The 27,795-nt window shown below is 37.6% G+C and overlaps 1 protein-coding gene across 2 annotated transcripts; it reads left to right on the forward strand.

Annotated features, from left to right (window-relative positions):
- The first annotated feature begins 1,891 nt into the window (after window positions 1–1,891).
- On the forward strand, window positions 1,892–27,795 carry HERPUD2 (HERPUD family member 2). Of its 2 annotated transcripts, XM_058180739.1 has the most exons (8): window positions 1,895–2,394; window positions 5,440–5,517; window positions 7,284–7,397; window positions 9,810–9,961; window positions 23,158–23,277; window positions 24,335–24,658; window positions 26,634–26,748; window positions 27,119–27,795. In XM_058180739.1, exons 1-8 carry the CDS (start codon window positions 2,248–2,250, stop codon window positions 27,275–27,277), a joined length of 1,209 nt encoding a protein of 402 aa, XP_058036722.1. In that variant the 5' UTR covers window positions 1,895–2,247; the 3' UTR covers window positions 27,278–27,795. The 2 variants fall into 2 exon arrangements, with proteins under 2 accessions (XP_058036723.1, XP_058036722.1); XM_058180740.1 differs by lacking the exon at window positions 23,158–23,277 and having other exon boundaries at window positions 1,892–2,394.

Genomic DNA, 27,795 nt, shown 5'->3' on the forward strand with positions numbered 1-27,795 from the left:
TCCTTAGGGTGCCGTCCGCCAGGCAATGTCGGCTGGCGACCCCCAGGGGAAGGACCTTCTCTGTGGGGGCTCCCACTCTCTGGAATGAACTTCCCACAGGACTCCGCCAACTTCCTGACCTTCGAACCTTTCGCTGCGAGCTTAAGACATATCTATTTATTTGCGCAGGACTGGCGTAGGATTTTAGTTTTTAAATTGGGGTTTTATTGTTTTAATGATATTTTAATTTGGGCCAATTTAATCATTTTAAATATGATTTTTATCTTGTATTTATTCTTGTTCTATTTTACCTGGCTGTGAACCACCCTGAGTCCTTCAGGAGAAGGGCGGTATAAAAATCCAATTAAATAAATAAATAAATAAATAAACGCCAAAGGCACTTGGAATGCTGTTACCTTCCCACCAAGGTGGTCCCTATTTTTTCTACTTGCATTTTTACATGCTTTCGAAACTGCTAGGTTGGCAGAAGCTGGGACAAGTAACGGGAGCTCACCCCGCTACACTGCAGCATTAGGGATTCGAACTGCTGAGCTGCCGACCTTTAATTTAGTTTAATAGTAACTGTTTAAAGTTATTATTAAGTTTAAACTTATTAATTATTATTAAGTTTAAACTTATTATTAAGTTTAAACTTTTTATTAAACTTAGTTTGATAGTAACTGTTCTCTCCGTGATGTAACAATGGTTCCTTCTTTGCCAGCATCTTGGGATCATTGGCTTGTACTTTCCCTCCCCCATCGTTCAGTAACTTCTAAGCACCTCATAAAGACACAAAATGGACTTAAATATTTTAATAAAACAATAGAAGAATGAACTCAAATTTCAACCTTATATTTAAGGAATGAAAGGAGATTATTTGCTTATCTATTGTAACAGGTAGCTTTCTCTAGTTACTCAGACACAGATCCTACTAGCTGTCAAAAACAACTTTGGAACTGATGCTTAGAGTTAGGACAGATGCTCAAGCCACTGGTCTATGGTCCTCCCCTTCCAGTTAAAGGGTGTCCTTCCCCAATTTTTTTTTTTGTCACAACAGTATATGCAAACATTGATATAAAACAACAACACATCATAAAAACATATATATAAGCAAAAGTATGCAACAATTATGTTAATTTGATATAATGAAGGGAACAATAGGACAGGAATGGTAGGCACTTTTGTGCTCTGATGTACACCCCTTATAGTCCTCTTAGGAATGGGGTGAGGTCAATAGTAGACAGTTTTTGGTTGAAGTTTTTGGGATTTTGAGAAGAGACCACAGAGTCGGGTAGTGAGTTCCAAGCGTTAACAACTCTGTTACAGAAAACATATTTTCTGCAATCAAGATTGAAGCGGTTAACATTAAGTTTGAATCTATTGTTTGCTCTTGTATTATTGCGATTGAAGCTGAAGTAGTCTTTAACAGGAAGGACATTGCAATAGATGATTCTGTGTGTTAAACACAGGTCTTGTCAGAGTCGGTGGATTGGCATCTTCCTGATATATTGAGCTGTATTGCACCTCCCTGACTTTTTGCAGTGGGACGCCAACGATTCAAAGGGGACTCCAGAAAACTCGCTAAGTGTCCTTGGACAAACTATGCCCAAATATAAAATGACGTTTTCTCTCCTATAGTTTTGCTTGCTCGTTGCTTTTTCTCCTTTTCCGCTGTTTTTCGTTTTTTCATTTCGTTGGCTTCTGCAGCTCCAAATTCACGAGGCATACAACAATACTGGAAAGCTTTATTTCCCGAGCGCTTTCTTTGTCCCTGGGGGACTCGAACCGCACAAGCAGAAACTCACAGCTTCTCGCTGTTTTGCCTTCGTCTGTCAAGATGCGGCTGCCACCGCTGCCCCACAGTGCCCCCTGGTGCCCACGCGATAGAGCAGCAACAACCACCGCCTCTGCCGCTGCCGTGCTGAGCTCTGACCAGGCGGGGCGGTTGGTTGTTTTTCCGGACTCCATTTTAGGCTCGCTCTGGGCTGGGAAGGGTGTTGGATGAGCGACTGTTTGCGGGGCAGCGGCGGGCTACGTCAAGGCCAGGCCCGGGCTCTGGCCTTGTTGCGCGTGGCCACTGTATGACGCTACCCTTCTGCCTCTTGGGGCCTGGGCCGTGCTGAGCTGAGAAGGAAACAGCAGCTCCCAGCGGACAGAAATGGGCGCTGGGGGCCGCGCGGCCACTCCCGTTTCTGGAAGGCGCTCCTCTGGTTCTTGCTGCTCCTAAGCCTGATTGCCCGTCGGGCGCCTAGACAACCGCCGGCCCCGATGGAGACCCCGGTGGTGGGGGCACCCGTCACGCTCATCATCAAAGCGCCCAACCAGAAATACACGGATCAGACCATCAGCTGCTTCCTGGACTGGACCGTCGGGAGACTGAAATGCCACCTCTCCAAGGTGTACCCCAGTAAGCCGGTGAGCCCCTCGCCTTTCTTTTAGCTCCTCCTCCTCCTGAGTCCCCAGGCGGAACAGAGCAGCCGGTGGGGTTCAGGAGATGCTGACCAAGAAAGGCTGCTGCGTGGAAGCAGGACGCTTTATTTTTTGCTTTTGGGCTTGCTTTAATTATGCGTTTGAAAGGAGTATGGTGTTCTAAAATGGAGATTTTCACACCGTCTCTGTATTGGAGCAAGCTTTCTTTGCTACATTTCAGGGTTTTAAGTTATACAATAGTCAGAAATAAAAGATAGCATTCCTACTGGTATCCCATGGTATCTCAATGCCATTTTTAAGTTATCTGCTGTACCTGCTGTTTCCCAAGCAATGATGTGAGACTTTGCCATAGTCAATTAGGCCTTTCCCCCCTCATTCCCCAAACCAAAATCTCACTTTTCCGAATTGTGCTCCAGTAAGATTGTGTTTCTTCATTCAGTATTCAACAATGGGCTCACTTGTTGCTCATTTTCTCTTCCTTGAGCCCAAGTAGGCACTTCAGATGTTGGCCTCTTCTCATTTTCTTAATTACTAGATTACAGATACTTCAGATTTAAATGCATATTGTCTTCTAATAGTGCATAGTTTACATTATTAGGATTTCAAGGAAGCCATTTCTATCTAAAAAAATACATACTAAATCACACATATAATACAACTTTGTCCTATAAAGAAATAGCTACAACTTGACTACTATGTCTGCAGAAGTAAATCCATGTTTTCCAATAATTGTACAATCTGCAAAATAACCCCAAACTTCTAAATAGTTAATGTCTAAAAGAATTTGCTGTAATTCATTCTCTAAATGGTATTGGCTGAGCCACCAAAATCTCCTCTTGTAGTTTGTCATCCTACTTCTCTACATTATTGCAAACTTGTTGTTACTTTTCAGTTTGAAAATCTTATTTTGTTATAAAAAGAGCTTTAATTTGTGCAGTGGTATCATATTGTTACCCTGAGCTTTATGCTCAAATCGCATACATATCTCCAAAAGGTGATCATCATAGTTCTAGTTAATTACACTGTTGTTGTTATTGTTGTTATTATTACTGGCATCATGAGCTTTGTTCAGTCATGAACTCATCCATTTTTAGTCCATCCATGTGGTCTAAAAAATATGTTTTTGCTTTCCTGCAATTAGAGCTGTGCAAAATTTTGAGATTGGATCTCCAAAAGGATGTCTTAATAAACAGCTCTGCCTCTTTCTGGGATTGCATAACCACTAGTCACTAGTCACTGTTTAAATGTTGTACTAAGGAACTATGCTTGCACGTGTGTTTGTCTGAAATAACTTTTGGAGATTGAATCCAACTATTGCACAATCCTACTTCCACCACCTGCTTTTTTGGGGGGGGGGGAAATGGCAAATAAATAGCCACTTTCTTTTAAAGATGAGTCTCTTCCTTTTCATAATTCCGGGGTGAAACAATTGTCCCATCACTCTCTTTATCTCTTGATTCATTTTATTCAAGATACTATATAACTCAGTCAAATACAAGATGTTCTTAATTTATCTGCAACTGTTTTTTGCATCAACTAGTAGACAATAGATTGTTACATTTCTGCTGTAGGCCTTTACAGACTGTTTGAGCAAACCAATATGTTTTTGCTACATAATTTGTTTTCTAACATTTTAAATAGATGAAAACTCATTTCCAAGACTTCACGTGCACTTTCTTGTAGTTCTACAAGCAGTTCAAAGAAATCATGCCTGCTCTTACAGAGTGTATTGATACCTTGAAATTATTTGTGAAAATGAAGCCTGATTTATCTCTCCTAGGTTATTATGTCTTATGCATTATGATTATTTTAATCATTCTTTAGTAGTAACAAATATGCTTTCTAAAATAAACTGAATTATAACATAACAAGAAGATTGAGAATGGTTTGCTTTAACAGACGGTAAACCAAAGAAAAGTAATAAAAATAGTTTTTTTGGGGGAGGGGGGGTTGTGTGTGTGCCTTCAAGTCAGTATTGACTCCTGGCATCTACTAGTTTGTGCAGTTTTCTTGGCAAAATTTTTGGAAGTGATTTGCCATTTTCTTGTTCCGTGAGACTGAGAGAGAGTGATTGACAAAGATCAATCTGAGTATCTGTTTGTGATTTGCCATTTTCTTGTTCCTTGAGACTGAGAGAGAGTGATTGACAAAGATCAATCTGAGTATCTGTTTAAGATAAGACTAGAATTTATATTCCTCCATTTTCCAGCCTGGTACCTTATTAGGATATGCCTCCTCATTTTTGTTTAGAATTTATATATAGCACCCAGTATATGGTTTATGGGTCCTGGATTTTGTACACATTCTTTAAATGGATTTGAGGTAGATTAATTCAAAAATTGTTATATTATATGCACTGTTTAGGCTAATCAAAGGTTACAAATTGAGAAACAGGTGAGTTTTCGTAGTCTATAGATAAATATATTCCCTTTGAGGTATGCTATTTAGAGAAATTCAGTAGTTCTGAGTAAGACTAATCAAATATCATTTATTTCAGCAATAAATTTCAATCCCTCCTTATCACATACACACTGAATGATAGTGAAACTCACATTTGGAAGTTCTGAATCATATTAATATTCTTCACTAAAGGAGCTATGTGTATCAAAATAAGAACATTAGTTTAAAAAAGCACTGATTAAAAACTGGTTAAAACATAATGATAATGTTATGAGACAAAGCAATTAGTTGTGATATTTTGTTATCTTATTTCCTTCAAATTTAGCAAGATCAATATCTTGCTAAATAAATGACAATAGTTAGTCAAGAGATATCATACTTGTCAAATAAATTACTTTATTTATTAAAGCTGATTGGACAAACTATTCCATGGCTCGAAGTCATAAAAGCATCTTTGTGTATCTGTATTCTCAGTGGGTATGTAGATTGAAGCTATAGACTTCATTTACACATATTTCAAATGTTATATATAAGATAGTTTAAATTAAACTATTAATCTACAAATATTGTTTGCGGGTCTAATATAATGCTTCTAAAAAGGATTAATTTTTCCTTTGTCACATCTCTTAGTCTACAAAGGATCAGAGATTGGTTTATTCTGGCAGGTTGCTTCCTGATCACCTGCAACTGAAAGATATTCTCAGAAAAGTAAGCCTTAGTCAATTACTGTATTTTAAATAAATCTTTTACTTAAATTGTGAATGCTAACTACTGTTAAACTATGTAGAAATTGTCACTAATGTAAAATGGAGCAATTCCAATGTTGTATGATGAACTACAGTATATGCTGACTTTTTTTACAACATGAATTGATTATCTGTTTTAGAAAATTATTACTGTGATAATTACTGTATATTTCTAAGTGTACATGGGATTATCTATTTTATATATCATAAATATGAGTGTTAAATTTGTCATACTTCCTAACTATTTTATTGCATTGATTAGATCTATTGCTTTTCTAATTCTGAACAATTACAGCCTTTTCTAATAATCTCTCCCTGTAATTATTTATTGATAAAGAGGAGATTAAAATTGATGACTGTTGCCAACAGAACTATACATTTAGGAGGAACAGCAGTGATTAATGATGGTTCATTGGAACTGATAGAAGAAGAGAGAACCTGTTAACTGCCTGCTCTCCAGAGTGTAGGTGGAGTCAATGGGTGGAGCCAAGGGGATTAGCGTTCTACTTACTTCTCTATTTCAGAGATACTAGAACAATCCATATGGGAAATAATATTTCTCATCTTACTGAGAGTCTCATATGCAATTTGGTAGAACAACACAAGGTCATTTGAAGTGAAGAGCAAAATCTAAACACTATTTTTCATTTTAAAAATTGCTCAGAAGAAAGTCTTAAGCAAATTCCAGACATTTATTTAAAATATAGTTTAGGTACATAGATAGGTAGATAAAATGTTTGGATTTTGCTTAAGTCTTTTTTGCCAGGACTAGCAAGTTATAAAATGACACTATTCTCAAATAAAAAGCCTAATTTAATTATGGTGGGAGAGAAGTATTTGGAAATCTACATTCCTGTACTCCCTATAATAGAAATCATTGTAGATAAATAGCAGTTTGTTATTTTTTAAATTACTCTGAATATTTATTTGAAACTGGATAAAGCAATTGAATGATGGAGTATAAATTTAGGAAATAGGGTGATCCTGATATTAATATCAATTCTTTTTCATATGTTTTTTTGACCTGGAGATTGAAGAACCTCCAAGCCTCATTGTATAGACAAGTAAGCTGAGATGTTCCTTGGTATAAATGTGAGAGTGGAGTCATAGTCATAAACAGATCACTAGATCTATTTTTCTTGAACATTCAGGAAAATAAAATAGGGAATTATGATTTACATAAACACGCATCCACAGAATCTTTTCTTCTTTCCTTTTTTTCCTTCCTTCCTTCTCCTGCTTTTGCTTCCTTGTTCTGTGTTTTCTCTTTCTCATAAGGAGGAGAGCCAGTCAGCCAAAAGAGTACTATGTGTACTGGCCTACCCATTGCAGTGTGTGCTGGGCTTTTCTTTGAAAACGAAGATACAGTAATACAGATACTTTAATACAGATACTATAGCTAGAACAATCATTATAAACCTGTCTACATTTGGTACTCATTGGCTGAATTAACTAGATCAAGTTAAGACCTAGAAATTGTATTTGCATAATTTACAAGCTTGGGCTTATTTTTTAAATCATAGTTCAATTTGTTCTGCAAATCCAACATATTTTCTTATAGTCTATACAAATGTAGAAAATGGGTTAATTCAGTAATCTGTTCGGTGTGTTGTGCAAACATACCTACTGTACTAATTATATGAACACTTATACTATGATTGATATTGCTAGGCAACATGAATTTAATGTGAAAGTAGACAGCACTAAAAATATTCCATTTTATTTTAGCAAGATGAATATCATATGGTTCATTTAGTATGTTCTTCACGGACACCCCCAAATTCCCCAAAACCTGATACTATTAGAGAAAGTCATGAGTCTTCAGCATCTAGCAACAGCTTGGTAAGTTATCTTTGTGTGAGATGTAATCATTTAAGTTCTATCAATAAATAAATGCTATTTTAATATATTCATTCCTATTTATAATAGCGATAGTATAATAGCACTGTTGTCAGGAAGACATTATATCAACTACCGTATATACTCGAATATAAGCCGATCCGAGTATAAGCCGAGGTCCCCAATTTTACCCCAAAAAACTGGGGTAAACTGGGGACTCGAGTATAAGCCGAGGGAGGGAAATGAGGCAGCTACTGGTCAGGGAAAGCCTCCCTCCCTCAGCCGAGAAGGCTGGCGGCTCCCCCGCCCCGCCCTCTCACTGCACCGGCAGGGCTTCCCCGCGCTAATGCAAAAGCCCGCCAAGTTTGCACCATCCGGTATAATGTGAAAAAAAAAAAAAAAAAACTCGAGTATAAGCCGTATATACTCGAGTATAAGCCGAGGGGACGTTTTTCAGCACAAAAAACATGCTGAAAAACTCGGCTTATACTCGAGTATATACGGTAATTTGGCCAATTTAGAGTATTAGTTTACTGATAAATTAAATGAGGTATAATAAAAGGTTTTTAGACAGTATCTTTTAGAACTGCTTTCTAAAAATCAGAACAAAAATGTGCAAGTACTATTCCCCATCCTTCTAAGAATATACACAAATTGGGAATTATATTATAGTGCAGCAACACTAGTTTGGTTAAAAGACTGGATCAATTTAAAGAATAAAAGAATACTAACTATAGAAGGCCATGACCTACAGAGAGGGTGGCATGCCTTTCTGTGGGAAACAGGCCATACGAAACAAAAGTATTTCCACAGACATTTGATTAGAGATTCCCTAATAAACAATTGGATTAAAGTTAAAAAGAAACACTATATAAAAATCCCAATCTGGCTATCCACAATGGAAGCAATGATTCACCCAAATAATTTAGATTTGAATAAAATGCTAAAATATAAAGATCTATTAGATATTCATGGAAAATTAAAAACACTACAGGACCTCCAAGAACAAGGACTACGGGTTGACTGGTGGGCCTATCTTCAGTTACAAAATCGATACAAACAAGATATAAAAGAATATGGAATATATCTTAAACCACAGCAATTAGATAAAATTTTACTAGGGCCAGACAAAAAAAATATTACCCAAATTTATAAATATTTGCTAGAAGTAGAATTGGAAGAAGAAGTAGTGAAAGGATGTATGATCGCATGGGGTCAAAATATTGGACATAATATAAATTTATCAGATTGGGAGAAAATATGGAACAGAAATTATAAACTAACCAAATCAGCAGCATACAAAGAAAATGCATATAAAATGTTCTATAGGTGGCACCTGCCCCCTTCGAGATTAGCGAAAATGTATCCCAAAATGTCTCCCATATGCTGGAAATGTAAAAATAAAGAGGGAACATATTACCATATGTGGTGGTCTTGCCCCGAAGCACGTAAATATTGGTTAAAAATTAAAAGTGGCTACAAGAAATCACGAATGAACAATTGGATCTAGAACCCGAACTTTTTTTATTGGGGATCTTTAAAAAAAAATACGTGAAGAGTATAAAATATTTAATACTACATATATTAACTGCTGCTAGGATGGCCTTCGCTCAATGTTGGAAACAGCCATGTGTGCCCACAGAGAGACTTATTGTACAAAAGATTATGAATTGCGCAGAAATGGACAAACTAACTTGGAGTCTGAAGGATAAGGAGACATCAGTATTTTATGGTATATGGGAACGGTGGTATGGATGGATGGAAAGGAGATAGGAATATTTAGTTACTAAACATAATCAATAGATAAAATAAGAACACAAATATGTATAATTTAATGTTTGTCATTATTGCATGGATTATTATTAGATGAAAAACACCACAAATAAGCTGTTAAATGATATAAGCCTTTCCCCCCGCCTTTTTTTATGCTTTTAATGTAAAAAAGTTTAATAAAGTATTTTTTAAAAAAAAGAATATACACAATTTTTGGAGATTTTTAATAGATGATAGCAAATCTCTTACAAAGCATTTACAGATGTCTTGGTCTGCATATAGATAGGCTGTCATTCATATGGCAATTATATTGTGAGTTCTGGATTCATGATGACGTTTTCCAATTCATATTCTGCTTACCTTTTATTCTTGATGGTGTTGGTGGAAAAGAAAAAAACAATAATGTGTACTATTTTAGCCAGCAAAATATTCTGTTAATTTTTTTAAAAAACATGTGAGATGCATAAAGATGTTCTGGAGCATAGTATAAAACTGCTATAAGGTATAAAAATTGGATTACTAATAGGAAAGAATAGGAAGAAGCTAACATCCAATATAGAATATTAAACTAGTTTTCATAGTATTTTAAAGAACCAGCACTGAAGGCTTTAATCTAATTCAAAATATTATCTGCATTTTAAGAGTTCAGAACGTTTGGAATCAACATCTCGTTCCCCATCTCAAGAAACTGTATATACAGCTGTCACTAATTCTGAAGGTGTGCGACATCGCAACCTTACACAGACACAAAATAATCAAACGCAAAGCCATCCATTCTCATATATGCTGCAGGGGTAAGTAGCATATAAATGATTTGAATCTTAAAAGTTCTATTCAACATTTATAGTGTAAGCAATACAATTCATAGAACGTTGAAAATGTGTTAAAATAGTAAAGAAAATAAAAGGATAAAAAAAATACTTAACTAAAACTAATATACAATAACAGCAGTCACTGTATCTCTGCCTGCCATGCTATCCTTGCAAACTATTCTTCCTTAATGTCTACATCAGGGGTGTCAAACTCGGTTTCATTGAGCGCTGCATCAGGGTTATGTTTGACCTTGATGTGTGTGTCTGGGGTGGGCATGGCTAGTTTGAAGTTACTCGTGTCGGAAGACCTGTGGTGGCCCAGGCAGGACTGGGGGGATCCATTGTCTTCAGCAGAGGAAGGCAAGATCAGGGAGAAGACCAAACCCTCGCCATCCCCCTCAAGCCATGCGGAGGACCCTCAGATGGTGGTGCAGGCTGTCCAGAGCTCTAGGCAGCAGAAGGCAAACATCCAACCTGACCAGTGAGCTCCCTGGACACTGGGATCCCACAGCCCAGCCCAGCCCCGTTTCCCTGAGGAGATGCCTGCTGCACTTACCTCTTCAAGGTTGCTGCTGCTGTTCTCACTCTCCTTGGCCAGGTTGGTCATGGTGTGGCAAAGTGTGTGGGTCAGAGGGAGGCCCACTCACTCGCCACACAAGGAGATCCGGCTTTATAACCAAAGCATCCAAGTGATAAAATGGGAGACCAGGATAGATTAGGAGGAGGAGACAAGGGGATGGTGAAAGGGAAGCAGGGCTGCTGATGGCCAAGTGCTAAGGCAGGACTTCCCTCAGACCATCCCTCCCTTTCATTATAACATACTACCTACCTACCTTCCTTCCTTCCTTCCTTCCTTCCTTCCTTCCTTCCTTCCTTCCTTCCTTCCTTCCTTCCTTCCTTCCTTCCTTCCTTCCTTCCTTCTTCATTCTCCTTCCTTCTTCCTTCCCCTCATTCCTTCTTTTCCCTTCCTTGCTCTCTTCCCAACTTTCCTTCTTCATCTTTCCCTTTCTCCTTTCCTGTCCTTTCTTGGATGCTCAAATGCAAAAGGGGAAACATTTCTCTGTTTGTTTTGCTTTGCTTTTAGTTTGTTTTGCTAGCCCTCTGCAAGAGAAAACGGAGCTGCAGGAGGCTCTAGCAGCCGAAAATGGGGCCCCGGGGGGCACGCATGGCCCCTCTGAGTTCTGTTTTCAGCGGCAGAAGGCTGCAGGAGGCCATCATGGCCAAAAATGGAGCCTGATATGGCTACATGTGGCCTCCCAAACTCCATTTTCATTAGCAGAGGCACTGAGGGCTAGTCTTTTGCTGTTTCCTGGGCAGCCCTGGGGGCCAGATTTAAGCACTCCGGGGCCTGGATCTGGCCTTGAGTTTGACACCTCTGGTTTACATCATGCAGTGTCTTTTGTACCAATAAACAGAGTATTTGTAGCTCAGGTTTAAATTGTGGAGTCCTTGGTGCTGTCTGAACTTGATGGTTTTCTTGCAGATGTTTTTCAGACTTCTCTCCTCCCTTACTTTAACCACAACTTTGTTTCCTTTTACCATGTGCATTTTTCTTTTATATGATTTGTTTTACTGCTTGATCCTCCTCTTTTCTATCAATAAGATCAAACTCTTTTAAGCACAGATCATTTTCAATCACATTCCTTCAAAATTAATTAGTTCTATATATTATCTCTTGTCATTCATACCCACTTCCATTTCCATTGCACACAAATTCTGTGTTTCTCCTGACATACCCAGCTTTCATTTCTATGTAACAACGTGAGGAAAACATAGTTCCACATACATTTTGCCATTCATAATTGACCATATATAAATCATAATCTTTCTCCCTGGATGTGTAACTTTATATTTTCACTTCATTTTTCTTGTTGCATGCAATTATCTTAAGCTTTGACATTTAATTTTCTAGTTGCGTCATACTGCAAAATCTTCAGATTTTCAGCCAGTGCATAAAATCATACAAAAAGTACATTCATATTTCTAACCAATATAGTTCTAATGTTAGCATAACTACTCCATATATGTTTATTTATATGCAGACAATCCTCAACCTATGACTACAACTGAAACAAAATTTCTATTGCTAAGCAAGACAGTTATTAAATAAATTTTGCCCTGTTTTACAACCTTTCTTGCCATAATTGTTAGGTGAATAACTTCATTTCTTAATTTAGTAACATGGTTGTTAAATGAATTTAGCTTCCCCATTGACCTTGCCTGTCAGAAAGTCGCAAAAGATGATCACATGATCCCAGGACATTGCAACCGTCATAAATACATGCCAGTTGTCAAGCATCCAAATTTTGATCATGTAACCAGGGGGATGTTGCAGTAGTCGTAAGTGTGAAAAATGTTCATAAATCACTTTTCATTGTTGTAAATTTAAATGGTCACTAAATGACTGGATGTCGAAAATTACCTGTATTATATGATTTCTATAAATCTCTATAAATGTACAGTATGCTTTCTTTTAATTGTTATACATTTTTAGAGATTAAAAAAATCTCATTGTACATCCTATGACTTGTATAAAGCTATACTGATCTTCCCAAATTTTGTTCATTGTCACATTTTGTACTTTCAGTCAGAATTTTGCCAGATTCCTTCTCAGTCTCATTACTGAATTAATCACCTTATAAGTTTTTCACTCACATATTTACTTTGTATTACAGAACAATAATGGTATTGTTCCAGTAATCAGGAACAGATACCATATTTCTTATTTAACACATTAAATAAACTACATTGCCACTCCTTAAACTAATAAATGTATGAGTATTTTAACATTTGGATTCTTTTGGAGATGAAAATGTAGTAAGTGGTGTTTTCTCTGCCCTGAACTAGGAAGCAGAAACAATTGCGAAACTCATATTTAATCCTGTATATTTTGGTTTGTAATTGTAAGTATTTATTAAAGAATGCTGCGTAGCTTAGAAGCTCTCAGCAAAAATAACAGCAGCTTTTGTTTGTGGCTGAAGCTATCCCAGGCTGTTATTTACACCTATTTTTATTTCACTTTACCTGGGTCCTTGGGAAAGGCATCTTTTCCTCATCTCCATCTTTAATAATCAGGACTTTGTACCGGTGCGAGATTTAAGCATACATTTTGTGGAGCGTCTCCCCTCTCCCCACTCAGAAAAAAAACAGGATTCAGAAATGTGAACCAGGGAACCTGAGGGGGAGTCCCCTGTGGACTTGGGGAAGCGGAGAGAGCGAGAGAGGGTCAGTCTGAGACCTTGGTGCAATCTGGAGCTGCTGAGTTTTATGCCCATTGCCTCCAACCAAGGCCCTTCGCTTCCCCATGAAAAATCCTCCACAACAGGTGGGGAGGCAACGAGCCGGTCGATAAAATGGAGGGGGTTCTCTATCCTCTCCCCCTTGCAGCCTTTCAGTTACTATTGTCCCACCTTGCTTTCGCTCCCCTTAAAAAAGGCTAGGGAAGATAGCCGGGAGGGGGAAATGTAAGGGAGAGGGAAAAAGAGACCCAGGCAGATCCCTCTCTGAATAGCCTCCCACTAGATTTTGACTGATTTCCTTTCTGATCTTCCAATGAACAGACCCCATCCTCCTTTTTTGACTCTGGACCACTTATTCCCCCCATTTATTGGAGGAAAATAGATTTTTATTGGATCTTCCCCCACCCCACATCAAAAGGAAAAACAGCCAGGCTTTTCCTAGAAGCCCCCTACATTCTTCCCCCTGCTCTCTGCGCCCTTCCCCCCAACTCCCCCACTCAGTCCCACAGAGGAGTGCATGCTGGAAATGCGTGTTGGGACATCGGAACACACTTTCTGACCCTCTGGCACTCAGCCAGCAACTCTCTGCGCTCCTCCAGGCCCAGCTTGCTAAGGAGGGGAGGGGAGCAGCCCTGATGCCTCTGCTGCCCACCCCCATGGGTAGCTGCCCAGCTTCCTCAAAGGCACAACATGTTTCAAAGGTGGCAGCTCGCATCTGGAGGTGCCAAACAGTGTTCCACTGTGAGAGCCAGGCCAGGCCAGTCCAACTCGCCAATGGGGATGCTTCTGCTGGGCCAGCCACCCCCCATCTTGCTGGGCTTTTGTGCTTTGCACTCTGTCAAGGAAGGGGAGTGCTTCCCCATGCCGCCCCCTTCTTTCTCTTGTCCCCGCCGACAAGGGAGGAGGAAGGCCAGGCTTGGGAGATGGCCCCCATCCTGTAAGATCTGCCCCTGCCATTCTCTCCCAGCCCTCTTTGCTGGCAGCAACAGGAAATGTACCATGATGAAGGCAGAATCCTGTTGCCGTGCAAAGGCAAGTACAGGGGCGCTTTGCTCCCACACTAAGGCTCCGGCCATTGCCACCACCGTGACAGGGCAACAAGTCTTTCATTCCTCTACCGTGACAGAATGACAGGGAGCCACAGTAGAGAGATGAAAAGGCCACATGTGGCTCCGAAGCCACGGGTTGCTGACACCCGATCTAGATAATTCATATTCTCTAGAATGCATTTTGGTTATTTCATAAATCCTACACCATCACCTCTCTGTGTGCATTTATCTATTGCACTTCACAAGATCAGACAGTTTTTATTCCAATCTGTTACTTTCTTTTTTTTAGTTTTGCAAATTCACTGTCAATTTTTCTTTCATTCTTTTCAGATGATAATTTATACTTTTTATCATTTACTTCTCTGTCATTCCAAGTTACACTCTTCTATATATTGTGACTAGATAGGTTGATAGATTTTGACCTGTGCTACCAGTGTTTCAATCACTGAAAAGTTTGTATTAATTCTTTTTAATAAACTACAAAAAGCACAGACTAGAGTACCAGCCATCTTTATGTCAGTATATAAGGAACAGACATAGTAACAGGTAAGCCAATGGGGTCTGTTTGGGACCCAGATGGCTTGGAGCCTGGTCGTGGCTTAGATTCACTGATCTGAATATATATAAGTGTTTCTGTGATTCTATAGCTTCTGTGATTATTGATTCTGTACTTCAGGATTCTTAGTTCTGATTCTGGCTTCTGCTGTATGGTATTGTATATAAAGAAGTTTCTTATATAAATTAACCCTGCTGAATTATTTACTTGTGTGCTGGTTGGATTGCTGCAAACTCTAACAGATTATGAGCCCAGATCACACCAGACACAGTAAGACTGAACTGTAATTAAGCTGAAGGACTGCCTATGTTAAAAAAGTAAAAAGAACAAGGCAGAGAAGGCTTGCAGGATGGCTGTTGAATTCAAGGAGAGCGCTCTGCCTTGATTGGAACAGAAGAATTATATTATTTGGGCTGCAAAAATGGAATGCTTCCTGAAGGCTAAGGAGCTCTGGCATATTTTTGTTAATCCACCCCAGGCACCATTAGCAGCTGCTGATCAAAGGCAGCATGGCCTATATCATCTTAAGTTTAGAAGATGAACAATTCTTGAATGTAGCTGATTTAAAGACTGCAAAGGAGATCTGGCTGAAATTAAGAAGTATGCATATTGTTCAGTTATCAAAACAATTGTACAGAGCCCAGCTGCAGCCACATGAGAATGTGGAGAAGCATTTGGTGCAAATGCAAACTTCATTTATTGGTGTAAGGATTGCCTCTCCTCCTAACTTAGGAAAGTAAAAACTCTTGAAATAGAATATTTCAAAAGGAACCTTTTATTAAGCAGAAGTGATAACAATGGATTCAAAGCAACGTCTGAATACCCTTAGGCAAGACAAGTAGGATTAAAGCAGTAGAGACCCCTCCCTTTAGCCAGAATGCAGATTTTAGCCAATACACAAGTGTGAAGATGTTTTCTTTACCAGTTGCCCTGAGAACTGGATAAGCATGTATTCCCATTGCTATCCTCTATTATCCTTTAAAGTGAAACAGCCCACATGGCTGTCATAAACATTCCCCAAAGTTAAGGAGATCTCAGGGCATTTTGGTGCCAGGATATAGGTTGTAAAATATCTGTTGACACAGGCAATGCTAATAAATGGAATCCAACCCCCCCCCCCCCATTGAATGACAGTATCACTTTTAGGGATCTGACAATTGGATTGTAACAGCGTGGAATGAAGATTCCTGAACCTCAGACGGTGCTGTTGGTGTTAAATAGTATTGATGAAATGTGGGACATTGTTTCAGCCGTTTTTGAGTGCAAACCAGAACAGGACTTAAGAATGGAAGCCATTAAAGCCTGTTTGCTTTCTGAAGAAAACAAACACCATTTTAGAAAAAGCCATGAGGAGAAATTCCTGCGGTGGGGGCCCAAGGAGCAGAGAGAGAGAAAAGCAATGGACAAGATGTCTCAAAGACCAGAGAGCCCAGCAAAGATTTTCTACAAAGAAAGACTGTTTGCAAGGAAGAAAAACAGATGGACAAGCTGCTGTTGCAAAAGTTAGATATTGTAATAGCACAGACAAATGGTTAATTAACAGTGGGACTAGTCAGACAATTATTAATAATTCAAAATTGTTTTACAGAATGGATCCAGCTGGAGGTGATGCAGTAGCCTTAGCAAATGGCCAGAAGGCTAAAGTCACTGGAAAAGGCAGTATGCTGATTCCATGTCTGCAAGAAAAGTTTAATAACATATTATGTGTGCCTGAAATGGAGCATAATTTACTGAGTATGTCTAGTCTATATCAAAAGGGGTTTGAGACCACATTTGTAAATGGGTAGCATCTCATAAAGAGAAACGGGAGTGTATGTGCACAGGTTATAAAACAGGATAACCTTTATGTGTTGCAGGGACAAAAGGTTCAATCTGCCCAAACATTTGGAAATGTGGCACAATATGATTCATGAGTTCATCTCTTGCACAGAAAGCCTGGCCATGCCAGCTTCAGAGTTTTGCAAAAGATGCAACAGTTTGGAGAAGGGTTACATTTAATAGGGTGTAAATCATCAAAGTCTAAGATATTTCCTGTAAGCAAGAGTAGCACTAGGCAGACAACAAGAGCTCTAGAGCTGGTACATGCAGATTTTGGTTGGGCCAAAGCAAGTTTGGGAGGAGCAAAGTATGCACTGGTCATTGTAGATGACTACAGCAGGTTTGTGTTCTACTATTTACTAAAGACTAAAATAGAGGTGCTACAGAAATTTAAGCAATGGGTAAGATTTGTAGAAAGGAGATAAAACAACAGATATGTCAGCTCCAAGCTGACAGGTTCAGAATTCATGTCAACAAGTTTTCAATAGTGGTTGGGACAGTTAGGAATAAAACATGAGATTCATAAATCTGTATATAGCAGTTAAGAATGGTGTTATTGAGAGACGGAATGGTGTGTTACAAACAATGAAGGACCCACTGCTGGAGGATTCTGGTCTGAGCAGGTAATATTGGGATGAAGCCATGTTGACTGCTAATTATTTAATCAATAGGCTGTGGAGTTCCTCAATTAATGATACTCCATATGCAGTGCTATATGGAAGAAAGCCATCTCTGGCACATTTAAGGGTGTTTGGAAGCAATGCATGGGTGCTTATTCCAAAAGCAGTCAAAAACGGTCAAACAAAGGCTAGAAAGCTCAGGTTTACAGGCTATAAGCCTGGCTCAAAGAGCTATTGTTTTAGCAATGGGAGTAAAAGAATAGTCATTTCCAGGGCTGGTACTTTGTAGAGCAAAATTGGAACCGAATTTTTAGAGTGACCCACTTAATGATGGCAGTTCATTTAGTGACGATGTCAGCATTCATGGAGGAGAAACTGAAGGAGAACAAGAAAAGGAGAAGATGATGACTTGGATATGAAGCAAGAGAGGGTTGAAACATAAGAGCAGCCAATGCCATGCAGGTCAGAGCGATGGAACAAGGGGATTCCACCTGACAGGTATTTTGTTGGTGAGGTTAAGGTGTGTAATGTGTATGTTGTGCCTCGCCCGCCCTCCTCTCCTCAGCTGGACCCCTCCCATCTCCTGCTATCTGAGCCAGAGACTGATAGTGAAGAAGAATGGCCTGGCATGCCTCCAGCCCCCAGGCCTGGCACCATGCCCGGACAAACTGAGCAAACAAACCTCCCTACAGTGTGTGAGCACGAAGCCAGCCACGAGCTAGAATTGCTGGCAGCTGAGCAGGAGGACGAAAAGACACAGTGGACAGATCCCCGCTTCCGGAGAATGGAGAGGCGACGTCAGCAAAAGGAAGGGAGGGGCAGGCCTGGATAAGTGCTGAGTCATGGAGCCACACCCCATGGCCTATATAAAGGATCTGCTTTGGCATTCCTTGAGTCAGGCAAAGTCTCATCTGGTTGCTGAAGTCACACCTTGGATTCCTGCCTGCCCTGAGAACTCTGACAGGAATTTGGCAAAGCTGCAGAGGCTTCGTGGCCATGCTTGATACAGACTTCCCAGACCCGGCCATCAGAGGAGGAGTGGGACACGACAGTGTGGTATGAGCCAAGAAACTATCAGGAAATGTTGGCGTTACCCAAAATTGAACAAGTAAAATGGAACGAAGCCATGGACAAAGAAATGAAATCCGTGGGTTAACATAAAATGTTCACATCTATGACTTTGCCACAATGGGTGTACAAAAATAAAGTATTGTCCAACAATAAGGTACAATTTAAAGCAAGGTTAGTGGCACAAGGTTTTTCACAAAGGAAAAACTTGCACTATAATGACGTATTTATGCCAACTGTAAAGAGTGAAAGCATAAGATTGGCAGTAGCATTGACAGCGGCATATGGACATAAAATTTGGCATTTTGATATAACCACAGCATTCCTCAATGCAGAATTAGAGAAAGAAATTTACATACTTCAAGCACCAGCATATGAAAGCAAAAAGCCTAACACTGTATATAAATGGAACAAGGCCATTTATGGGCTGAAGCAATCAGCCAGGAATTGGAATATCTGTTTAGATACTGCAAACTCTTGAGTTCAAGAGTTGCAAGGTTGATGGTTGCATATATACTGAAAAGTTACAAGATGGGGATTGTCAATTGTTAGCATTTGTGGATTATCTTTATTTCATTGCAAAAGATGCGTCACAGAAAAAGGAATTTGCTAATCAATTAGAGAAAAAAAATTGAATTAAAGGATTTGGGTGAAATACAAAACTATCTTGGTGTAGAGATACAAAAAACTGAGAAAGGTGGTTATGTTCTCAGTCAAAGAAGGAAAATTGAACAGCTGTTGAGAGATACAACATGAAGGATTGTAATTCTGCTCCAACACAGATGAGCACAGATTTTCATAACAATTTGGGTGAGGACAAAATTGAAGCCTGTGATCAAGAGATATATCAGTCTGCAATAGGGAGCTTGTTATATCTGTCACAGTGGTCCAAGCCAGACATAGCTTGTGTAGTAAGCATCTTAAGTCGCCTTACTGCTGCACCAACGCAATTGCATTGGATGGGTATAAAAAGGATTCTCAGGTATTTGAAGGGAACTGTGAACTTGGATCTTCAAATACAGGTCTCTGAAGAATTGAAATTGAAATGTTATGTTGCCAGTGATTATGCCAATGATGTAAAAACCAAAAAGTCTAATTCTGGGAGTGTGGTATTGTTTGGAGGTACTTTAATTGGTCGGAAGTCCAGAAAACAAACAACTGTAGCCATTTCTACGGCAGAGGCAGAATTTATTGCTTTGTCTGAGCTTTACTCCTAGGTAACTTGGTATGTACAGTGTTAAAAGATTTAAACGTAAAAGTAACTGAAGCTGTAACGATGTTTGAGGAAAATGCTGCTTGCATTAAAATGGTTACAGGTGACAGAGTAAAGAATAGAAGCAAGCATGTGGATATTAAATACTGTAATGTAAGAGAAGCCATCAAATGTAAATTAATTAGCTTGCTTCACTGTTCTTCAGAGGACAATTTGGCAGTTATAATGACCAAACCATTGGGTGGAGTACATCAAGGGAAGAATATTATTCGGTTTTATGTATATTCCAGTCATGAAGTGTTGAAGGTCAGTATATAAGGGTTCATGAATTGGAATAGATAAAGTAACAGATCAGCCAATGGGAACTGTTTGGTAACCCAGATGGCTCGGAGCCTGGGCATGGCTTAGGTTCACTGATCTGTATATATATATATGAGTGCTTCTGTGATTCTATGGTTTCTGTGATTACTGATTCTGTACTTCTGGATTCTGAGGTCTGGTTCTGGTTTCTGCTGCATGGCATTGTATGTAAAGAAGTTTCTTACATAAATGAATCCTGCTGAATTGTTTACTTGTGTGCTGGTTGGATTGCTGCAAACTCTTAACACTTTATATCTACGCCAGAGGTCCCCAACCTATGGGCCATAGCCCACCACTGGGCTGTGGCCATTTGCAACCAGCCTGTGGGAGTGGGGGGCGGCACCAAGCATGCATGCAGCCCAACTCATTTGAGTGGCGGGCTCCCTTACTCTCAGCCTCACACACATGAGCAGCAAACACTGGTACTTGCAGCCCTACTCGCGCGAGCGCATGTGCCCACTGCTCACACAAAAGATGTATGGGTGAGTGTGCATGTGTACCTGCCCCTCACTCAAAACCATCCCCTCTTCACCCCCTCCTCTCCCCATGCCGGGCCAGCAACCCAGAAAGGTTGGAGAATGTTAATTTATGCTACATTCAGTCTTCTCTGCTATTAATAAGAATAGTACCAGGCAATTTGGGACATTTGGGGCAATATGCAACAAGTACAATCAAAGCCTAATTTTACTCCACGGATTTTCATGGTATTCCATGCAAGTTAGCATCCTCTAATTTAGCAAATAATTTGTATGTATTCCACCGATTAAGAGGTATGTTCAATATTCTGATATATGCTCAGGTTGGAGGTCACATTAAAACATCTTACTACGTAAAACAGGCCATTTTAAAGAAAGGAGAAATATAACAATCAGATATTGTAACAATTGGCACAATATGTAATTATTTGAGGAAATTATTTCTTTATCTTTCATCTTACAGAGAATCAGTCTTTTAATAACAACTAAACATATTTTCTTATGGAAAGTATATTTAACTTTCAATTAAACAGAGAAAACCAAACAGAGGTCTTTAATTTTTCTGCATGTCTTTAAACAGAAAAATTTATGTGGTCCAGAAGGTCCAAATGTAGCTATAGATATTCCTTATGGAATAGAAAAGTTAAAACTGCATGCCAGAAGATAATGGATTAAAACATAACCTCTTTAAGAATTAAGAAGAATGCAAGAAAATTTGATCTGCTACATTGAAGGTCCCTGAAGTATATTAAAAACTGAGACTGTTATAAAATCTAGTATTTTGACAATAAAAATAAACAGCTACAATTTTAATGTTTTCTTTGCAAAAAAAAAAAAATCGGTTTGTCTCCTTATACCATATATTCTTCTACTTCTACGCAGGATCTAAGGAGGCCAAATAGATTTTTAGGGATAATATTTTTTCTCCCTATTTTTAAATAACTACTATTGGTTCTCTCTTCTTATTACTAATATTTTTACATCTTCTGACTCTGAGTACACAGAGATTACCAAGGTCTCCTGTGACACTTTGCAACCACTTTCTTCTAAGATACAATTCTGGTATGATGCAATATGATTTATATTGCAGTGAATCCTGTTGTTGCCCTTAAAAAGAATGTATAACATTGTCATTGTAATCTTTTAAAAATATATATAAGTTGTTAGATTTATATGCTTGCTATTTCTGTGCAGAACATCAACCTACATAAATTGAAGTAATGAATAAATAAATATAACCCAAGTAACAGTAGTGATAATAACTGTTACTGTTTTAGCAGTTTCCCTTGCTAACTAAATCATGCTCTTTGCTAGTAAGTCATTATATGCAAGCCTTATTACATTTTTAAATAATGGAACACAATTTTTTGCTAAATTATTCTGTTAAGATATTTTATTTTCTTGAAAGCATAATATAATTATGTTATAGATACTTTTTGGGATAAAGTATTATAATAAAAACCTGTTTCCAGGTTACTTACATTATAGCCATTTTACTTATTTATTTAACATAAATATTCCAGAGTAGCTTTCAAATATCAGAAAGTTTGCCTCTTAGCTTTCAAATTAAAAAGATGACACTCCTAGAAAAAGTTGAGGAAGAACGGAATAACAGCAGGGGTGAAATCCAGCAGGTTCTAACAGGTTCAAAGAACCGGTAGCAAAAATTTTGAGTAATTCAGAGAACCAGCAAATACCACCTCTGGCTGGTGGTGGGAATGGAGTGGGAATGGAGATTTTGAAATATCCTTCCCCAGGAGTGGGGAGGGAATGGGGATTTTGCAGTATCCTTCCCTTGGAGTGGGGAGGGAATGGGGATTTTGCAGTATCCTTCCCCTGGAGTGGGGAGGGAATGGGGATTTTGCAATATCCTTTCTGTGCCATGCCTACCAGGCCATGACCACAGAACCAGTAGTAAAAAATATTGGATTTCACCATTGAGTAACAGGTATAGCCATTGGTGGGATTCAGCCAGTTCACACCACTTCGGGAGAACCGGTTGTTAACTTTCTGAACAGTTTGGCAAACTGGTTGTTGGAAGAAATCATTAGGGCAGAGAACCGGTTGTTAAATTACTTGAATCTCACCACTGGGTATAGCCATCACTTCTTAAAGAAACAGTTGAAGCCTTTGGTGGGAAGGGAGTTAGTGAATGTGCCAGCATTTTATCTTCCACTATTTATATTGACTTTTCTATAGAAAGAAATGGGTAAATCGCCTTTTTTGTTGGATATTGGTTTAGCACACATTCAATTTTGTGATAGTATTAAGTTCTTTTGAACTCATTGCAGTCTTTTATATATTTGCTAAATACTTGGTATTAATTTTTTAAAATTATAAACCATGGGGGATGATGAAATTATATTATTTTTAATATCTCTTTGTTCTTGTTCATTCTTTTCTATGTAAGAATTATCCTAAAATAAGATAATTATACTTATATAATTATAAATAAATATATAAATAAATATATTTATTATATTTATTTTTGGAGGAAATGTAATAATTATTGCTCTGTTTTTATTGTATGTTTTATTAGTTATAAACTACCTTAAATCCTTTGATAGAACCATATACATTTTTAAAAAATAAATACTTTAACTTTATGCCTATCCAAATCTGGGCTTCAAAAATCCCAACTACAAGAGAGAAGCAAAGAGATATAGACATGCTTATTCTTTGTGCTACCTGAATTTCTGCAGCTCATAAATTTTATCTATATGTACCTCTGTTATATAAAGCAGAGATATATAATTAAACTTCAGTGTGTTTCTAACAGTGTAGATAATCAGTTTCCTGGGCAAGGAATATCAACTGGGTTTCCAGTATATCCTACTTTCAGCCCTCTACAGATGTTATGGTGGCAACAGATGTATGCACGTCAGTATTATATGCAATAGTAAGTATAAATAGAACATGATTTTAATTAGCACTCAGATGGAAGATTGGTAATTAAAGACTAGATAGTTTTTTTGTAGATTAGTTTTAACAAACAAATTCTGAAATAAAAATACAGATTTGTTAAAGCATTTACTAGAATTACTGAGTTATAAAACTTGATTATTTAAGAGTAGTTTATTTTTATTTTGGTGGCTGATTCAGAGATATGCTTTATTATGTAGAAAAGTTGTTACAAAGTGAAAATTTCCATCCCTTAGACTGTATTTTGAGAATAATTTTATTAGAAAAGCAGAAGATTACCATGTTAAGACACAATCCCATATTTCCAGTTTCTTTTTATGTTAAAGTTTATCTTAACTGCACATTTGTGTCAAAGGGGAAATCACATTACTATACATGCTTGAAATTTGTCATATATAGTGGCATGATTAATCTTATTCATGATAATTCAATAAGATAGAAGACAAAATAAGCATTGCTGTACCTCCTCCTTTACACCTTCATATTCCTTCCCTGACCTTTATTATGTTTCTTTCATGAGTTGTACACCCTCCACAATTCTTGCTGTGTCTCCCCTGGTATTCACCACCATCCAAAATTCTCACTGCAACTCCCTCATACACTCCCTTATACCCTCTGCGCCCTCCTGAATCTTATTCTATCCTTATATACCCTCCCTGAGCTTGTCTATACCTCCCTGGCACCCCCATGCACACTCCCTGATCCTTGCTGTGCGCCCTGATCCAAATATATCTTCATTACTTAATAGTGGGAATTCTGCTCCCAATTGCCATTATAAGTTGAGGATTGTATAATTGAGAAGAGTTATCTGTCCATAATTTCAGTATTTCAGACTGATTCTTATTTTTAAAATGCCTATTTCAGCTATCAGTGCAAGATAATCTTTTTTCCCTTCCTTAGTTCATTCAGGGGAGATGGGTGCCCTTCTCACAGAAGCTGATTTAAATGCCATGATGATATTCTTTTGCTGTATATTATAGGTGGCTAACTAATATACCTTTCTTTTGAGAAGCTGTTCATTATTTCTGTTATAGTCAAGCTGCAGTTTCAGCACAGACAACCCTCAGTCCTGAGTCTACCAGACCTCCAGTTCCGGAGCCCTCAAGTTCTGATCATGTTCCTGCAAATGAAGCCCCAGCAGCTCCAAACATAGCTCCACAGGAGAACAGACCTTTAAATCAAAATGTGCAGATGAATGCTCAAGGAGGCCCAATCATAAATGAAGAGGACTTCAATAGAGATTGGCTGGACTGGATATACACATTCTCCAGAGCAGCTATTCTTCTTAGTATTGTATATTTCTATTCATCCTTCAGTCGCTTTGTTATGGTGATGGGAGCTATGTTATTAGTTTACTTGTAAGTAAATATGATATATTTATATTGTACATAATTTTGAGAATTTAAATTTGAGAAACTGGAAAAGTTTGTACATTATATATTTTGTTGTGAACTTCATCAATTTACACTCCCTAACGCTCACTTTGAAAACAGATACATGGTTTAGTCTGCAGGTTTTTTTTAACTTTTCTGTTACACAATTAAACAACTTACTATTTTATGAACATGGTGTAAATGCTACAGTTATTTTTTTTTATATGGTCTTACTATTTGGAGTACTTACCAGTATAGCACCGTCATCTGCATTTAAAACACCCCTAAGATTACTTTAGGAAAATCAGTACATCTTAATGCATCTTCCCTTCCCTTCCTGGATAATTGTATATTTAAAAAGATGGCTGTCCTTTTAGCAAGAGATATATTTTTTTCCTAATACAATTATCTAGAAAAGATGGTATACTTTTGTTATTGTATCTGAGTCATTTCAACTTGTGATTATTCTGCATAGCAGATGAATCCTTTCTAACTATTCTATAATACTAGAATCTGTAAAAATAATTGTGAATTTAAATATGAAAAGGAACCCTAAAAAGACTGTATGAACATGTAAGTTTACAATGCATTTCTAAAATTTGAAGAAGCTAATTGGAATATCTATCTTAAAACAGAAATGGATCATGAACAGAATAAAAACTATTGTATCCCTCATTATATAAACTAATTCTTCCAGTAACTTACTAGTAGAAAGGCAAACCATGAGAGTCTGAGGGATGAATAGTTTGCCTATGTTTATCCATTGAATTCATAATAAAGGTGATGCTATATATTAGAAAATCCATAGACTGAATTCAGAAGGATCTCCTTGAACTTAATCCCAAATAATTGTCAAGCATCGTTTATTATATAACTCTTTTAAAGTTTATTTCTATTTGATATCAAATGCTTATTTTAAAAATATATAAAATTTATGTGATGGAATGTACATTTGCAGGAGCAATGGTAGATAGTTTTGGCAATACAGTTTTTTTCAGATTAAAAGGATTAAAAGGTTGTGCAGTCCCAAGATGGATGGGTAATGGTGATGGTGGTGGTGGAAGAAGTTCAGGATAGCCATAGCCTAGTATTTCTGAAGATACTCCCAGTAGGTTAGAAAGTTATAGCTTTATTTGGCTTTATTTAGAAGTCAGCTATTAAAAGATTGAACTCAATTGGATTTTACTCTAGCACTGAATCCTGACGATTCAGTGTATTTTTACATATTTATATGTTACTAGACAATCTCTTGACCCATTAGGTTGGCATTTCAGAGATATTTCCTTACCTAAACAGAGAATCAGAATGACCACCAGTGGTCAAAAATCAGTTTCAGAGCAAAATCTTACTTCCTCTTGGCTTCCCCATTGAATTTTCTTGTGGGAAACTGCCAGTGAGTGTTGGACATCTTCCTCTCCTCCCCTCCCCTCCCCTCCCCTCCCCTCCCCTCCCCTCCCCCTCTCTTTATAGTGTTTTTATACAAATTTAATTATTTAGATTCACTGAAATCTACTGAACTTTTTAGTTTACAGTAAAATTTAATCCATTGTTCAGTAAATATAAATATTTTTCATTCCTGAAAGCTGATCAATTAGTAACATTCAAAATATTTACAGTGAATTGTCATGGGCTCTTCTAAATTAAAACAGAATATGTTAGTGCTTCTACATGTTCATTTTATTTACATGTACTCAAAAATATATAACTGAATGATTTCAACTTTACATCATGAAATTATATCTAATACATTTAATTACATTCAAAAATATATATGTATCTGCCTGAGGAATTCTACAAGTTGTACTCCTAACACTCTGGAAAGCAAAACGATGGGGAAGAATGAGTTACATGATATTAGTCTTAATTGATTTATTATCATTTGTTGCTTTATATTATTTGCTGAACTAAATATTTTATTTCATCTTAATTGACATTAATTTTGTCAATGTCTTTTATAAAGGCACCAAGCTGGGTGGTTCCCATTCAGACAAGAAGGAATCCAACAGCCTGCAGCAAACAATGCAGATATAAACCATGATGGTCAAAATGTAAATAATGCTGGTCTTGAAGAAATGGTAAGGAGATGAACTGAGCAACACCACTAATTTTAAATTTAAGAATTACTGTTTTATGAAAGCTCAACTCTAAATTTAAGAAATAAAAATAAGATGATTTCATCCATGCTTAATAGGGAATAACTTTTACTAAAATCAGAACTGAATAAATTTATATTACGTTGCAATGTCTGATTATTCTTTACGATTTATAAGCATAGTATTGATTTGTCTGTAATTTATCAAATTTGCAAAGAGGAATACATTGTATTTTGGTATCTAGATAGGAAGAAGGACACATGTTTTCCAAGAAACTGTAGTTTACATTAGTTCTGTTAATACAAATTACATTAAAATAATTAATGCAGGTTTTTTTTTAATATATATAAAGGAACGTCTCATGGATGAAGGTATTGAAGAAGATAGTGGCGAAGACATTGGTGATGTCAATGCAGAACAGCATCCTGGATTTATGGCTTCCGCATGGTCTTTCATTACCACTTTCTTTACATCCCTCATTCCTGAAGGACCTCCACAAGTTGGCAACTAAGCAAAGGAGGAATTAGTAATAGAGCATGGAAGTTGACTCTGGGAGAGTGGTATTTTAAATATGCAGTTGATGTGCGCGCGCGCGCACACACACACACACACACACACACACACACACACACACACACACGTATGTGTGTCTATACATACATACATACATACATACATAAATATATATATATATATAAATATATATATAAAATACATATATACAAGCAGACACAGAGTATAAATATACTGATCGTGCTGTACAAAAATGTGTTTTTTTCTTTCAGCTTTCTCATGCTAATGAATATTTTAAGCAGAAATGGACTAGTAAATTCTTTAGAAATATTTTTCTGTAAAGAAGAAAAATGTAAAAATTGGTCTTTCATGTTTTTGTTTTAATTGTATTAACTGAGGGTAGGAATCTGTAACTGGTGTGAAATGCCTTTTCTTCAAAGAGTTATTAAATTACCAATCTTACCAATAATAGTAGAAATAAGCTCCTTTAGAGTAAAAAAAAAACTTGTGTTGGAA

Source organism: Ahaetulla prasina, chromosome 4 (assembly GCF_028640845.1).
Source record: "Ahaetulla prasina isolate Xishuangbanna chromosome 4, ASM2864084v1, whole genome shotgun sequence".
NCBI classification, from domain to species: Eukaryota; Metazoa; Chordata; class Lepidosauria; order Squamata; family Colubridae; genus Ahaetulla; species Ahaetulla prasina.

Coding starts and splice junctions, on each gene's coding strand:
- HERPUD2 (XM_058180739.1), top strand. CDS start 2,248: ATGGAGACCCCGGTGGTGGGGGCACCCGTCACGCTCATCATCAAAGCG. Junction 7,398..9,809: donor CAGCATCTAGCAACAGCTTG/GTAAGTTATCTT, acceptor CTGCATTTTAAG/AGTTCAGAACGTTTGGAATC. Junction 9,962..23,157: donor TTCTCATATATGCTGCAGGG/GTAAGTAGCATA, acceptor TGTTTCTAACAG/TGTAGATAATCAGTTTCCTG.